The sequence below is a fragment of the Ranitomeya variabilis genome, chromosome 6, assembly GCF_051348905.1.
Source record: "Ranitomeya variabilis isolate aRanVar5 chromosome 6, aRanVar5.hap1, whole genome shotgun sequence".
NCBI lineage: Eukaryota > Metazoa > Chordata > Amphibia > Anura > Dendrobatidae > Ranitomeya > Ranitomeya variabilis.
In genome coordinates this window covers 427,604,326-427,619,887 of record NC_135237.1, presented here as the reverse complement: position 1 = coordinate 427,619,887, position 15,562 = coordinate 427,604,326, and the positions used below count along the sequence as shown (strand labels likewise).

At 44.2% G+C, this 15,562-nt stretch overlaps 1 protein-coding gene across 1 annotated transcript in view; it reads left to right on the top strand.

Annotated features, from left to right (window-relative positions):
• LOC143783302 (histamine H3 receptor-like) overlaps positions 1-15,069 on the top strand; it is a 35,266-nt gene extending 20,197 nt beyond the window's left edge. The window contains exon 3 of the mRNA XM_077271707.1: positions 14,359-15,069. Coding sequence (XP_077127822.1) covers positions 14,359-15,069 — 711 coding nt within the window. The remainder of the gene's footprint in view (positions 1-14,358) is intronic.
• Positions 15,070-15,562: the final 493 nt, after the last annotated feature.

Sequence of the window (15,562 nt, the reverse complement as noted above, 5' to 3'; positions counted from 1 at the left end):
TTAACATAAACTGTAATTCTGAATATACTCCATTGAGGCTATCATGAAAGGCTCCCAGTTCTGTCAAGCTGCCATCCCATATCACAAAAATATCATCAATATAACTCCACCAGGCTCTGACGTGGCACCAGAGGTTGGATTGGTACACAAACCTGTCCTCAAATACCGCCATGTAGATGTTAGCATAAGTAGGGGCCACATTGGACCCCATGGCGGTACCTGTCAACTGAAGGTAATACTCATCCCCAAAGAGGAAATAATTCCTCCTGAGGATAAGCTCCAACAGTGTGAGGACAAGCTGTGCACACTCTGGGGCCACGTCGGAGCCCGATAGCGCACAACCAACAGCCTCAAGACCTTTCCCATGTTCAATCGATGTGTACAATGATGTCACATCGAACGATGCCAAGATGGAAGTATCTGAAATTGTCACATCCTCAATTTTATCAAGGAAATCATTTGTGTCTCTAATGAAAGACCGTGCTGACACAGCAAAGGGGCGTAACACTCGATCCAGAAAGATGGCGGTCTTACTGAATAATGAACCCTTCCCCGAAACTATCGGTCTACCCGGGGGGTTGAATAAATCCTTGTGGATTTTAGGTAACACATATAGCACCGGTTTTACCGGTGCATCCACAATCAAGAACTCGGACAGCTTGTGGTCCATGAGTCTCATGGCTAGGGAGTCACTGACCACAAGCTGTAATTCCTTTTGAAAACGCAAAGTAGGATTACAAGATAACTTCTCATATACAAGGTCGTCTGTTATGGACTGGTAATTTAGGAGCGACATGCGACTAGCTCTGGGCAGGTGGTAACTATACAGACCGCAGTTCCTGATCTTAACACAACACTAGCAGTAGCCGTGGAATGTTCCTGTCACTCCCTGGACATCTCGTCACAGCCGGAGAACTAGCTACCCCTAAAGGTAGAAAACGGAAAGCTATCTTGCCTCAGAGAAAATCCCCAAAGCATAGGACAGCCCCCCACAAATATTGGCTGTGAGAGGAGAAGGAAATGACATACGTAGTATGAAACAAGATTTTAGCAAAGGAGGCCAATTCTAGCTAGATAGACAGTAAGGAAAGAAACACTGTGCGGTCAGTAATAAAAACTAGAAAAAAGTCCACCGCAGAGATATGCAAAAATCTCCACACCTGACTAAAGGTGTGGAGGGCAAAATCTGCAGCCCAGAGCTTCCAGCTTAGCTAAATAGATCCATACTGATAAGCTGGACAAATGAACAAAACATAAATGTGCTGAACAATAAGTCCACAACAAGTGGACCGCAAAAGGACAAGCAAGGACTTATCTTAGCTGAACGGGTCAGAGTGTCAGGGAAATCCAAGAGCCGTGCCTCCAGGCAGGAACAATTGACAACTGGCATTGATTGAGGGATAAAGGAAACTAAAATAGCCGAGCAGAAAGAAGATCAGTGGAAGCAGCTGCTAATGCTAAATCCAAGAAGCAGCTATACCACTCAAAACAACAGGAGGGAGCCCAAGAGCAGAATTCACAAAAGTGCTACTTACAACCACCGGAGGGAGCCCAAGAGCGGAATTCACAACAGTCGTCGCCCAATTGTCTAAGTATTTCAGCTTTATATTTGGAACTATCCATAATAACCACTGCCCCGCCTTTATCGGCTCTTTTGATGGTTAGCGCAGTGTTGTCTGCCAGATTGTTCACAGCTTTCTTTTCAGCTAATGTCATATTCTGATTCACTGGAAGTTTATAGGTGTTTTTAGTTTTTCAACTTCACTCTGTATCAATTCAATATACGACTCAATAAAGTGATTTCTAGTAGGTGGCTGAAACATACTCCTATTATACAATCCTAATTCCTTTAAAGAAAAACCTTGTATAGAATTATTATCATCCATATTTATACTATTGGTTTTATCAGAAAAATAGGATGACAATCTCAACCTCCTAAAAAAAGCTTGTAAATCAATCTCTATTCCAAACCAATCCGGGTTATTTGACAGACAAAAAGACAGTCCCTTAGATAGAATTTTAAGTTCAATCTCAGACAATATAGTGGATGAGATATTTACCATCAGTTCTTTGTTATCTGTCAATTGTTCTTCATATTCCTCGTTTTCATTGTAGCTGTTCTCCCTTGTCTCTGTTCTCTGGGATGCCCCTTGGTTCCTGTGCTTACTGCCGCCTCTCCGACCACGTTTCCTGGGGTGGTTTTGTCCATTCTTTCTGGCTCTAAAAAATGAGCTCCCTTCATTCCTCCCATATTGGAATCATCTGTAGAATCAGATTCGGCTGTGGTAAACCCAAAAACATAATGTCAAATGCAAATTTATTTGAGATAGCCTCAAATTTTGTACAGAATTGTGTGTTGTCAGGTAAAAGGGTTGGCCTTAAATGTGGCCACAACCCACGTGGGATCCCTCTAACCTTGAAATATTCTGTCAAGGTCGTGGCATGAAGTTCAAATGAAATGAACCTCCTCTTTTCATTCTCCCATTTCCTCCTCAACATATCAATCGTTGGTTTACTTAAAAATGTAATATCCATATTAGAGCCAGATAGTATTCGTGTTGCGTCATCATCAGTATATGAAAAAGTCATGGCAATATCAGAGTCACCCATCTCTATATTAGTAGTAACATCCATCATTATGGTTAGGGTGCACGTCAGTCTGGGGTTCAGTCCAGCATATGCAATAGAAAAGTGGCTGACAGCACTCACTTATTGGGGCGCCCGCTCGATGTCCAGGGAACCCTCCTGGGCAATCAAGATACTCCAAGTCAATAGAACAGCACTCCAGCCGGGTGTAGTAATCAAGTAGAAAAGGTCTTTATTCAGCAATGATAAAGCTTATGCTAACATCTACATGGCGGTATTTGAGGACAGGTTTGTGTACCAATCCAACCTCTGGCGCCACGTCAGAGCCTGGTGGCATTATATTGATGATATTTTTGTGATATGGGATAGCAGCTTGACAGAACTGGGAGCCTTTCATGATAGCCTCAATGGAGTATATTCAGAATTACAGTTTACGTTAACACACTCAACAGTCCAAATACAATTGTTGGACACTTTGGTTTACAAGGATGGAGGTATATTGAAGACCGATATTTTCGTAAAAGAGACAGATAGGAACAGCTTGTTGTTTTTTGACAGTAATCATCCAAGGAGGATGGTGGATTCACTCCCCAGGAGTCAATTATTAAGAGTACGTAGGATAGTGTCTGATGAGAATATGGTGGATCAACGGTTAAATGACATGTGCTCTAATTTTGTGGCAAGAGGGTATCCTAAAAAAGGAGTGGATGAGTTCAAAACAAAGGCCCGAAACTCTTCACGGGATAGTGTCCGAAAGAAAACCTCCATGAAATGTTCATGTGAACGTATCCCATTTGTATCCACATATAGCTCGGTCAGTAATCGTATTAGTGGGATCATAAAAAAACATTGGGCCCTTTTACAATGTGGTTTACCCCAGGTCTCAGGTTTTAGATCATTTCCTATTATGTCCTATAGGAGAGGAAGGAATTTGGGTGACAAATTGGTTAGATCAGATTTTGGTACATCCAAGGTATCAGGTCAACAGACTTTAAGTGCACCAAGAAATGGGAATTTCCCATGTCTTGGTTGTGCTAGTTGCAACAATATGATGAAAGGAGATTTCTTTTGTCATCCCCATACTGGGAGGAAGATCTATTTAAAAGAGAGATACACCTGTACATCAAGTTATGTCATCTATATGATTACCTGTCCCTGTGGCCTTACATATATTGGAGAGACCACTATGGAAGTGAGGGCCCCCATCAGTAAGCATAAAAGTACCATCAGGACGGGGCTTACTGAATTGCCGGTCCCCAGACATTTTCTGGAGAGCAAACATTCGGTAATTCAACTAAGATTTAAAGTCATAGATAGTGTTCCAACCTTAAGAAGGGGAGGGGATTGATTACGGATGCTTAAGACTAAGGAAATGAGATGGATCTATACCCTGGGCTCATTACAACCTAAGGGTTTGAATATAGATTTTAATTTACATATGTGTACCCCTTAATATACGAGGATCCCTTTCTCACGGTTGTTGTCGTCATTGGTTTTATGCTGGTTTTATGACACGGGTGTATCTATATGTGTTTTAATATATGTTTTTGTTTTATTAGATATGGACAATGAATGTGATAGTCGGTGGACGGAGGACTCAAGATTTGGATTATGTGCATATTTTGCACAAGGAATATATCATATACAAAGCATGGAGATGCTAGATTTTCTGCCTCCTGTCTATATTCCGACTGTCCCATTATGTTTATCAAATGTGTGTTGTTTTTTCCACTGTGTTGTCCTATTGTTGATTTATATGATTCTGTCCCTTTAATATTGTGGATCGTTATTTGTAGTTCATTTGAGCCTCTCGAGCAGCTGATCTGAATGGGGATCGTAGGTGGCCACTATTATGTGATGCAGGCTAGTGTCGCGTTTAGGTGTGTTTCCATCTCAATATGAGTTGGAGCACTGTTGCAGCGCGATGCGCCTGCTCATATGTATTGTGGCCGCTACTGCGATCCGTAGCTCAGTGCTGTTGCCGGGTTATGGACGTATTATGCTGATGTGGGCTAGCTTAATGAAAGTAGGTGTATCAGATCGATCACCAGGGAAGCGCCATGTTGTTTACTGGCGTCCCCCGGGTAACCGGTCTGGGTGGCGGTCACATGTGACCGTTGTTGTGTGACGCGGATACGCGTCACGTCTGGGTGTGGCTCCATTCCGATCATGTGATGGAGCGCGGCGGGGACGTGGTGAGCCTGCGCTCACACACTATGGTCTGTATGATGATCTGCGACTCAGCGGTTATGCCGGTGAGAGGACGTTGGGCGATGATGAAAGCATGCTAATGGTAAGCTAATATGCTTGATTGGTTAATGAAGTAACGCCATGCTATAAGAAGGTGATGGCTAGGTTGTTTGTCCTTTTGGCGCCGATAGTTTTTATTGGCTCCAATTAAACAGGAAGTCTGCAACAGAAAGTGATCTATTGGTGGAAGATCTCTATGGGAACGAAGATGCATCCAGTGGATTTGTGGACTATAGGATAAAACAAAACATTGATCTATATTTGTATTTTGATTATTATATTGATTTATGTGGTGATGGTATGTTTATATAAGATTTACCTATATATCAGTGTCTGATGTTCGTTATTTGTTATATTGATGTATGGTATTTTAATGTGGGCTGTGACTTGATAGTGATTGGTGCCCTGTGTGGTATCCACACTATTTAAGACAGCCTTGGACACCATTTTGTATGCTTGAAAAAGACCGCTGTATGGTCGAAACGTCGCTTTATCATGGCTGAATAAAGACCTTTTCTACTTGAATACTACACCCGGCTGGAGCGCTGTTCTTCTGACTTGGAGTATCTTGATTGCCCAGGAGGGTTCCTTGGACATGGAGCGGGCGCCCCAATAAGGGAGTGCTGTCAGCCACTTTTCTATTGCATAAGGATGCCCTTAGTCTGAGCGGTGGATACCGCAGACTCTCTACTAATGCTTCCCTATACGATTTTGCCACTTCCAGATGACTGATGAAGGTCTACCTTTGACTGAAACATTTCTTTATTTTGTCTTTAGTTTTCTACAATAAAATAATACTATTTTCATTGAATACATCAGTATGAGTGCCAAGTCTATTTGCAACATAACTAACGGCTTTGGATCCTACTTCAGCACCTTTTTCTCCAACAGTGCCGTGTGTGTTTATTACCACATTCTCTTGTCTTGATGGACATGGATGACCTCTCCTATGTCATCCACCCAGTGCTTCAAATCTCAAGTCTGTGCAAGTGAAGCACAGACCTGCACAGGTGTGCTATGCTCTGTCCTGAGGAAGTTGATGACCTGGAAGAGAAGTGGATCTACAAGGTAGTAGGGAATTTATAAACAGATTGCTGGAGTTATGCGTAAGAAGACTTAAAGATGCTTTTAGTTTATATAAGGAAAACCTGGTAACAGGGTCCTTTTAACCCCTTAATGACCTTGGGATTTTTCGTTTTTCCGTGTTCGTTTTTCGCTCCCCTCCTTCCCAGAGCCATAACTTTTTTATTTTTCCATCAATATGACCATGTGAGGGCTTATTTTTTGTGAAAAAAGTTGTACTTTTGAACGACATCATTGGTTTTAGCATGTCATGTACTAGAAAATGGGAAAAAAAATCCAAGTGCGGTGAAATTGCACAAAAAGTGTAATCCCACACTTGTTTTTTGTTTGGCTTTTTTGCTAGGTTCACTAAATGCTAAAACTAACCTGCCATTATGATTCTCCAGGTCATTATGAATTCATAGACACCTAACATGTCTAGGTTATTTTTTATGTAAGTGGTGAAAAAAAAATCCAAACTTTGCTAAAAAAAAAAAAAATTGCGCCATTTTCCGATACCCGTAGTGTCTCCATTTTTTATGATCTGGGGTCAGTTGAGGGCTTATTTTTTGCATGCAGAGCTGGCGATTTTAATGATACCATTTGGATGCAGATAAGTTCTTTTGATCGCCCGTTATTGCATTTTAATTCAATGTCGTGGCAACGAAAAAAACGTAATTCTGGCGTTTCTAATTTTTTTCTCTCTACGCCGTTTAGCGATCTGGTTAACCCTTTTTTTATTGATAGACCGGGAGATTCTGAACACGACAATACCAAATATGTGTAGGTTTGATTTTTTTTTTATTGATTTATTTTGAATGGGGCGAAAGGGGGGTGATTTAAACTTTTATATTTTTTTTTTTCACATTTTTTTTATTTTTTTTAACTTTTGCCATGCTTCAATAGTCTCCATAGGAGGCTAGAAGCTGGCACAACTCGATCGCCTCTGCTACATGGGAGCGATCAGTAGATCGCTGCTATGCAGCAGAAATGCAGGCTTGCTATGAGCGCCGACCACAGGGTACAGTAAAATCACACTGACAGAATAGAATAGGTAGAATAAATGTGTACACATAGAATAGGGGTATATATATATATATATATATGTCAGTGAGACACACACATATATATATATATATATATATATATATATATATATATATATATATATATATATATATATATATATTTATATTTAATTCAGCGCTAGATAGCAGAAAAGCCGGTAATTCAATTGCCGGCTTTTGCTATCTCTTTCACAAACCCGACAGGATGTGAGACATGGTTTACATACAGTAAACCATCTCATATCCCTTCTTTTATTACATATTCCTCTTTACTAATGTAACAAGTGTCTCTGTGTAAAAATTTGGGGTCTCTAGCTATTAAATTAAAGGGTTAAATCCCGGAAAAAATTGGTGTGGGCTCCCGCGCAATTTTCTCCACCAGAGTGGGAAAGCCAGTGACTGAGGGCAGATATTAATAGCCTAGAGAGGGACCATAGTTATAGGACCCCCCTGGCTAAAAACATCTGCCCCCAGCCACCCCAGAAAAGGCACATCTGTAAGATGCGCCTATTTTGGCACTTAGCCTCTCTCTTCCCACTCCCGTGTAGCGGTGGGATATGGGGTAATGAAGGGTTAATGTCACCTTGCTAATGTAAGGTGACATTAAGCCAGGTTAATAATGGAGAGGCGTCAATTATGACACCTATCCATTATTAATCCAATACGAAATAGTTATTAAAACACACATTATTAAAAAATATTTTAATGAAATAAAGACACATGGTGTGTTAATATTTTATTATACTCTTAATCCACCTGAAGACCCTAGTCACCTGAAATAAAGTTAAAAAAAACAAACAACAATATTCCATACCTTCCGTCGTTCAGTCTTGTCCCACGCTGTAAATCCATCTGAAGGGGTTAAATCATTTTACACCCAGGAGCTCTGCTAATGCAGCTGTGCTCCTGACTGTAAAACTTGGTGAATGAATGGAATGCAGGGGAATGTACTGTAGTTACCTCGAGTCGCGGTGATGCGCCCTCTGCTGGATGAACTCATATGAACTCAAGCTTGAGAAAATATTCTGAAAAGTTCCCACGCTCCACACTCGAACCATTCAAGTGCTGTCCGATTTTTACACTCTTATGTCCTTAAAAACCTGACATTTCTTCTGCTTCGAACAGTAAAATCACAGCATGACCCAACAAAGTAGAATAGATAGAATAGATATATACACATACAATAGATAGATATAAAGATGTCATTGACATATATACTTAGTACAGTGCTTGTGTAGCTTACTGTTCATGTATTGTAGTACTGAATACATTTTCTGAAAAAAAAATGGTGTAGCATCGCTCAAATTTTATTAAGCAGCAGAGGGAAAGTGCACACTGGGTGCAGGTATTTATAGCCTGGGGAGGGGGTAATTCCCATGCATCTTCCCAGGCTATTAATATTAGCGCACAGCTGTACACTAAGCCTTTACTAGTTACTAAAATGGGGGACCCCCCAAAAAAGATGCAGGGTCCCCCTATAATTAAATAACCAGCAAAGGCTAGGCAGACAGCTGCAGGCTGACGTTAATAACCTAAGAGGGGACCATGGATATTGACCCCATCTCAGAATAAAAATATCAGCTCTCAGCTGCCCCAGAAATGGTGCATCCATAAGATGCACCAAAACTGCCACTTATCTTCTGCTCTTCCCACTTGACCTGGTGCAGTGGCAAGTGGGGTGATAGGGTTGGGGTTGATGTCACCTTTGTATTGTCAGGTGACATCAAGCCCAGGGGTTAGTAAAGGAGAAGTGTCTATAAGACGTCCTTTCGACTTCTTGGATAATTCTTTGCCAGATAAATTGATCCTGCTTGTAACGGGCGGGAGGCACTCCAGCTGTGGTTCGCTCTGACCGACGTAGTTCGGGCTGATTTGTGGGTGGTAAAGAGATGCTCTGACTCGTTGGGTCTGCTGCATTAGCGATTTCCAATGTGGGCAACTCAGTGTTCATCTCCCAGGGGAAGTAGGCGGCACATCATTGAGGCTTGTCATGAAGCTAACACTCCCTCTTCTTCATCGAAGTTGAGGACTGGAGCTGGGAGCACCTCCCTGGCTTTTGACAACTCTCCTCCATTTTTGGGTTCTTTGGACAAGCAGGGCCGCAACATTTTACAATGGACTACTCTAGTGGGTGCTCCTTCCTCTTGTTCAGGCTGAACTTCGTACACCGGACCATGGGGACCAACTCGTCGTGTCACTTGGTGTGGGGTCTGCTCCCACCGGCTTTCCAATTTTCCCCGGGGCCGCTTATTCCGGACCAAGACTTGGTCCCTGGGTCTCAGAGCAGTCCTGCGAATAGGTGGTGCTTCATGGTGTTTAAGTTCCTGAAACTTCATCTGCAGTCTGCACCAGTCGACTTAGAGTCTGCAATCGGTGCCGATGTTCCTTAACCCAAGAGGACATCCCCAACCGTGGGTAGTTCTCCCCTGGGTCCAGTTCCAGCTCTGTAATCTCTTTCGCCTGAACAACAAGTTGTACAGCATGAACCCAGTCGTCCTGTGCACTCGGTTGTTGTACACCCTCCCCAGCTCTGCTCAAACTCAGGCCATTGTATCATCCGGTCTTCTTCCAAAGTGCGTAACATCTGGATTAATGTTAGATTGAAGCGCTCACAGATCCCATTCATTTGAGGGTGATAGTGAGTAGTTCGGGACTTCCCAATTCGGTGCAAATGGTGTAGTTCTTTCATAACTCGCCCGTGGAAGCAGGCGCCTTGATCGGAGTGGATTATTTTCGGGCAGCCGTACACACAGATGAAATCTCAACAGATAGTCTGTGCAGCTGATTCGGCGGTGTGATCATTAGTTGGAGTTACCACAGCAAATTTGGTGAAGAGATTGGTCGTCAACTCGTCACCAGACAATGTTCATAGCCAAGATGCGCTAGTCCTACAGTCAGGTACTCAATCATCAAGACTTCCAAAGGGGCGGGGGACACAATGGTCTGTGTTGGGGCCCACTATTCTGGGGGTTTAGCCAGCCACAGCTTCTGCACTGTTGGCAAGCATCTTACACCGCATTCCTCAGTCGTGGGTGATACACCAATCTATGTAGCCACCAGAACGTTTTCTCTGCACCAAAGTGAGCCCTTCGCTCATGAGCCTCAGTGGCCACCATCTTGATCAACTGCTACTGGAGCATAAATTGCCAAGAGACTCCCTCTTCTTGCAACAGTTGCACCTTCCGATATAACAATCCATCTCTCAAACATTTGTTCCCATTGTCCTACAATTCACAGGGTGCCTGAGGACAGTGCGTTCCTCTCCCTTTGACTAGGAAGTTGCTTCAATACCACCCACTGTCACAGTTGAGGAGTCTCCTTGTCCATCTGTTGGAGTTGGATCCAGTCATCTCGGGACCACCCCAGTATCTGATCTTCAGATTCTTCCTTGATCTGTCCCTGCGTCGCCACCCACGAGGTGGACAGGTTTCGGAATCCAGGAATCTCCTCCGCCTCAAGCTCCTCATCTTGGTCACAGCCAAGACGTTCGTGTGTCGACCCTGGAGAGGGCGGCAGCATGAGTATTCTCGGCCTTAGATCGGTAGACAATCTTGTATCGATACTTCACTATGCGGGCCACCCATTTTTGCTCAAGGGCCCCTTTCTTTGCATTCTCTAGGTGGGCTTAATGGTTGTTGTCTGTTCTCACCAGAACCTCTTATCCGGATAAGTAGTCCGTGAACTTCTCAGTCATGACCCATACCAGGGCCAGCAGCTCCAACTTGAAGGAGCTATAATTGTCCGGATTTCGCTTTGAATCATGCAGGGACTGGCTCGTGTAGGCTATCTCCAGCTCTTTTTCTCCTTGTGACAGGACTGCTCCCAGGCCATGTAGACTCCCGTCAGTGTGAAGGATGAATGGCTGTGAAAAATCGGCATAAGCAAGTATGGGTGCTTCAGTGAGGGCCATTTTCAAGGCTCGAAAGGATTCTTCTTGCCGGTCTCCCCACTGGATGGTCTGGTTCTTCGAGCCGGATGACAGTCCCTTCAGCACTTCCAGCAAGGGGTTCGCTATACGAAGTTTTTCACAAATAGCCGGTAATAGCCAGTAAGTACTCGGAAAGCCTGTACATCTTTCACCATCTCAGGAGTGGGCCAGTCTTGGACCGCCCACCACTTTCTCTCATGCAGGTCTTACTCCTTCACTTGACACAATACGTGCCCCAAATACTCAATTTGCTTACGAAAAAGATGACATTTCTGTGGCTTCACCTTCAGGCCATGATTCTGTAACTGGCTCAACACTTATTTTAGCCACTGTAGGTGCTCCTCAAAGGTGGACGTGTAGACGATGATGTCATCAAGGTAGCCTCAAAATTTAAATTTCTCAAACATCGCTCCATTAAGCACTGGAATGTCCCTGGAACATTAGTCAGACCAAAGGGCATGTGATTGAACTCAAACAGTCCCATGGGCAGTACAAATGCTGTTTTTGGCCGGTCATGTTCTGCCATTGGCACATGCCAGTACCCGCTGGCCAGAACGAGTGTGGAAAAATACTTCCCCCATCCCAGGGCAGAGAGGAACTCCTCAATTCGGGGTAATGGATAAGAGTCCCGCACAGTGCAGGCGTTCAGCAGTCTATAATCGATACAGAACCGCAGAGTCCCAACTTTTTTCCAGACTAGCACAATGGGAGCTGCCCATGGACGCTGACTTTCTCGTATTACTCCACTTTGCAGCATATGAGCCAGCATCTCCTTTACCTCCCTGTACATCTGGGGAGGCATTTGGCGATAGCTCTCTTTGATTGGTGCGGCACTCCGGGTAGGAATTTTATGAGTGACGGTCTGAGTGCAACCAATGTCATCTTCATGGCGGGCAAAACCTTACTGATAGCGCTCCAGTACGTCTTCTACTTGCTGCACTTGTTGAGGTGACAGTCCCGTCAATTCTACCTGCATCTTATCTAAGATTTTGTGACCTTCTTTCTGGCTGCCAGGCAGAGATTCCGATGTGACTGTAACTGCTAGAGTCAAGAAATCCCCTTGCACAATGGCCAGATGTACTACTTCGGGTGGCATTTGCTTCTCACTATCGTGCCCAGAATCTGGGCCATCTCACTCTAAAAAGTATCACTATAAAAGAGTGATACTGTCGGTCCCCAGGTTGATACACCGCACTACAATGTTGCCATCTTCAACTGTGGCAAATGTTCAAGTGACGAGCAAACCAGGGGGCATTTGGTCCATCGCTGCTGGCTCTATCTGCTCCTCCACTCCCTCTAGAGGAGTACAAACTCGCAATGGCAACGTGAGCACTGTTTGGCTTGGCGGTAAAGTAATCTTTGCAGCTGCCGGCACCATCACCTTTCCCAAGACTCTTCCATCTTCTGAAGTTTCCTGGGCTTGAGCTGCTCGGATTAGCTTCTGAAATACCCTCCTTTGGGGGGGTTCATGGGCTCCAATGGTTCAAGAAAGGTCCCTGCAGCTCACTAATCAGTAGTTGTCCCATCTCCTTCAGCACATTCATCCCCAGAGTTATTATGGGTACTCAACCGGCATTTCCTGTGACCAACACAACCCCCTTGCAGCCTACATCCTTCCCGCATACTTTAATCTCCATCCAGACCACTCCTGCGACCGGAATGGGCAACTGATTGGCTGCTGTTAGTCTTATTACTGGTCCCCACTCTGGTCGCAAGACCTCTGGAAAGTGTCGTCTGAAGTAGGCTCCCAGCAGAGTAGTCACTTGTGATCCGGTGTCAATCAAGCAGTAAACAGCTCGCCCATTCACTTCGGTCCAAACTGAAGGGATTGCAGAAACTATATTTTCGGGACTTCCCCTTCTTCCGTCTTCCTAGCTCCAGGTTGCGTCCCTCAGCCACAGAGCCTACTAGTTTAACGGCTGCCTCGGTGGGGGCCGTCTCCGGCTCACACAGCCTTGAGCGTAATGTCCAGTCTTCCCACAATTGAAACACGTCAGTCCCCCTTCAGCACCAAGAGGTATCACTGCCTGATGAGGCCTGGTAAAAAGGCAAGATCCTGTAACATTTCTTTCTCAGATTAAGGAATCTTCCCTCGGTGGCTCTTGAGCCGGAACAGAGTCTCTCCTTAGACTGGTCCATTCTCTCCGCATCTCTTGGGCCCACTCTGGCTCTGCTGCAGGTGGAGTAAGTACTTCATATTTACGGACCATCCCTGCCAGAGCCGTCACCCCCTGCTCCTGCTCTCTTACGCGCACCTGTGCCCCCACCTCTAAGTGTCATGCGTGGGCTACTGTGCAAGCGTTCTCGCAAAGCCTTTTTCAACGGTGCATCCCTAAGACCCGACACAAATTGATCCCTCAAAATCCTATCAGAAGGCCCCACTCCCATGATTCCCACATCTTCCCTTTTTGTAATGTGCACATGTACCTCCTACAATGCGTTGATATATTGCGTCACCGTCTCCCCTTCTCGCTGGAGACGACCAAACAAACTCATGCGCAACTCTGGTCTGCAGCATCTGTATACCCGGACTGCATTCTGCTGACTATGCCAAATGTAATAAGCAGGCACTGGGATGCAGTAACACAGATGCTGCAGAGCAGGGATAAACTATATTAATTATTTAACATTGAAAAAACACCTCACAGGGAGATAGTAGGGTAAATAAAGAGTACAAAGGTAAAAACTGAATAAACATTGGTTAACTAAACAGTCTCTTGTGAGCGGTTCCACTCATCATGACGCTGTAGCCTGTCACTCTCTGAAGGCCCTGTGGATCTCGGAATGTCAGCGGTGTTCGGTGTAATGTCTGCTGGTGTCCTCGCCTAGCACATAGTCCTTCTTCTGGCGACAGCGGGTGGTCTTCGGTTCTACCCGCTCAGCCCCTACATATATTTATGGAGTAAGAGAGTAGAGCTCCCCACAAGATTCCTCTCGGCACGGGTCTCCTTAAGCAGCTGCTGTGACCTGAAGGGCTGCGCTTCAATGTTTTACCCGGAATGTGCCTCTCTGGATATTGGCCAACACCCAGACATCTGTACTGCGATGCTCCGTCGATTGCACGCTCCCTGCCGGTTTCGGTGAGTCCCTCACTATATCGCCCTTTCTCTTCACGCTGTGGCCTGTTGTGTTTGCGGTCTGTTCCTCATCAGTGTACTGGCAGGAAGCCCGCTTCCATTGCCACACAACCCATTTTACCTCACACTGACTGGCCACGCCCCTTTCACTCTGGTTGCTGGCTTGCTCTGGCTGCAATCTCGTTCCCCCCCAGGAACCGGAGGTTCGACCCCAGCGGTTCCGGACTCAGCGCTTCAGCAGCTCTGGCAGCCCGGCCTTCCCTTCTACATCTGTAACCCCTGAACCCACTATAGTTACATCCCTGATTGCATCTCTTAATTTAATATCTACACTGTATCTTTAAATGTATAAATTGATTGTAATCTCATTGTCACTCATTTTCTTTAGGTTGTATATCGCTCTCAACAGAGGAACCATAGTCAGACTGCAGTTAAGATGGCTGTCGTTTGGGTACTCTCCTTCCTTCTATACAGTCCTGCTATTATTTTATGGGACTATGTAAATGGTGACCCTCTAATCCCAGATGGCATGTGTGTTGCTGGTTATTATTACAGCTGGCACTTTCTTCTTGGAGCATCCACTTTTGATTTCTTTCTTCCATTGATATGCATTACATTCTTTAATCTGAGTATATATTGGAACATTAAAAAGAGGAGCAGGAAAAAACACCAAGCGGTTACACCATCAATTACTCATCCACCAGATCAGAGTGGGACCTGTTCAGGGCTAAATATTATATCTAGTGGCAGAGAAGGAAGAAGACAAGAATGTAGAAATGTATCTCAGCCATCCCTAAGTATTGACATCTCTGCTTCAGAAAGCTGCGCCCAAGCTATGAAGCTCTCCAGAGATAAGAAGGTTGCTCAGTCTCTGACAGTTTTAGTTTGTGTATTCGGGATATGTTGGGCGCCATATACTCTTCTCCAGATTATCCGTGCAGCTTGTCATGATGACTGTGTTGCATCTTATTGGAACCAAGTTACATGCTGGATTTTATGGATTAATTCATCAGTGAATCCGATCATATATCCTTTGTGCCATAAAATCTTCCGCGATGCTTTAGTAAAAATGTTTCAGAAATGTAAAGTTTTATTGTGATAAAGGAATAATAATTGTATTTTCTGACTTTGTGCAATATATAAACCATACTTCACACTGACTTAAGCAGCATGTCATGAAACATGAATTTCTTCTGTGTGATGCCCCATTATTCTACGAATTATGTTCAAATGTCTGCATCTGTCAGTCATGACACCACTTGCTTTCTCAGTGACCACAAAATCTCATCTTCTAACACACTTAGCTGTAGTGGTCACAGATAATTCACATAGGGACCTGGGAGAGGATGAGACATGGACGCTCCATGATCCAGATTATGAAAAATGTCTGCTAAAATTAGGCTTCACAATAGTGATTTCTCCTTGACAAGAGTGTTTGTTCCTCTGTTACAACTGGAATTGGTTGCTGCCTTTGGTTAATTAAGTAAATTGTTAATGATTTCCAAAATTTGGCCAAGAGCACAAATTGTTTAAAATAATAAAATAACTACTACTCACCTATTAAATGCTATATTATATGATTGCGATATATT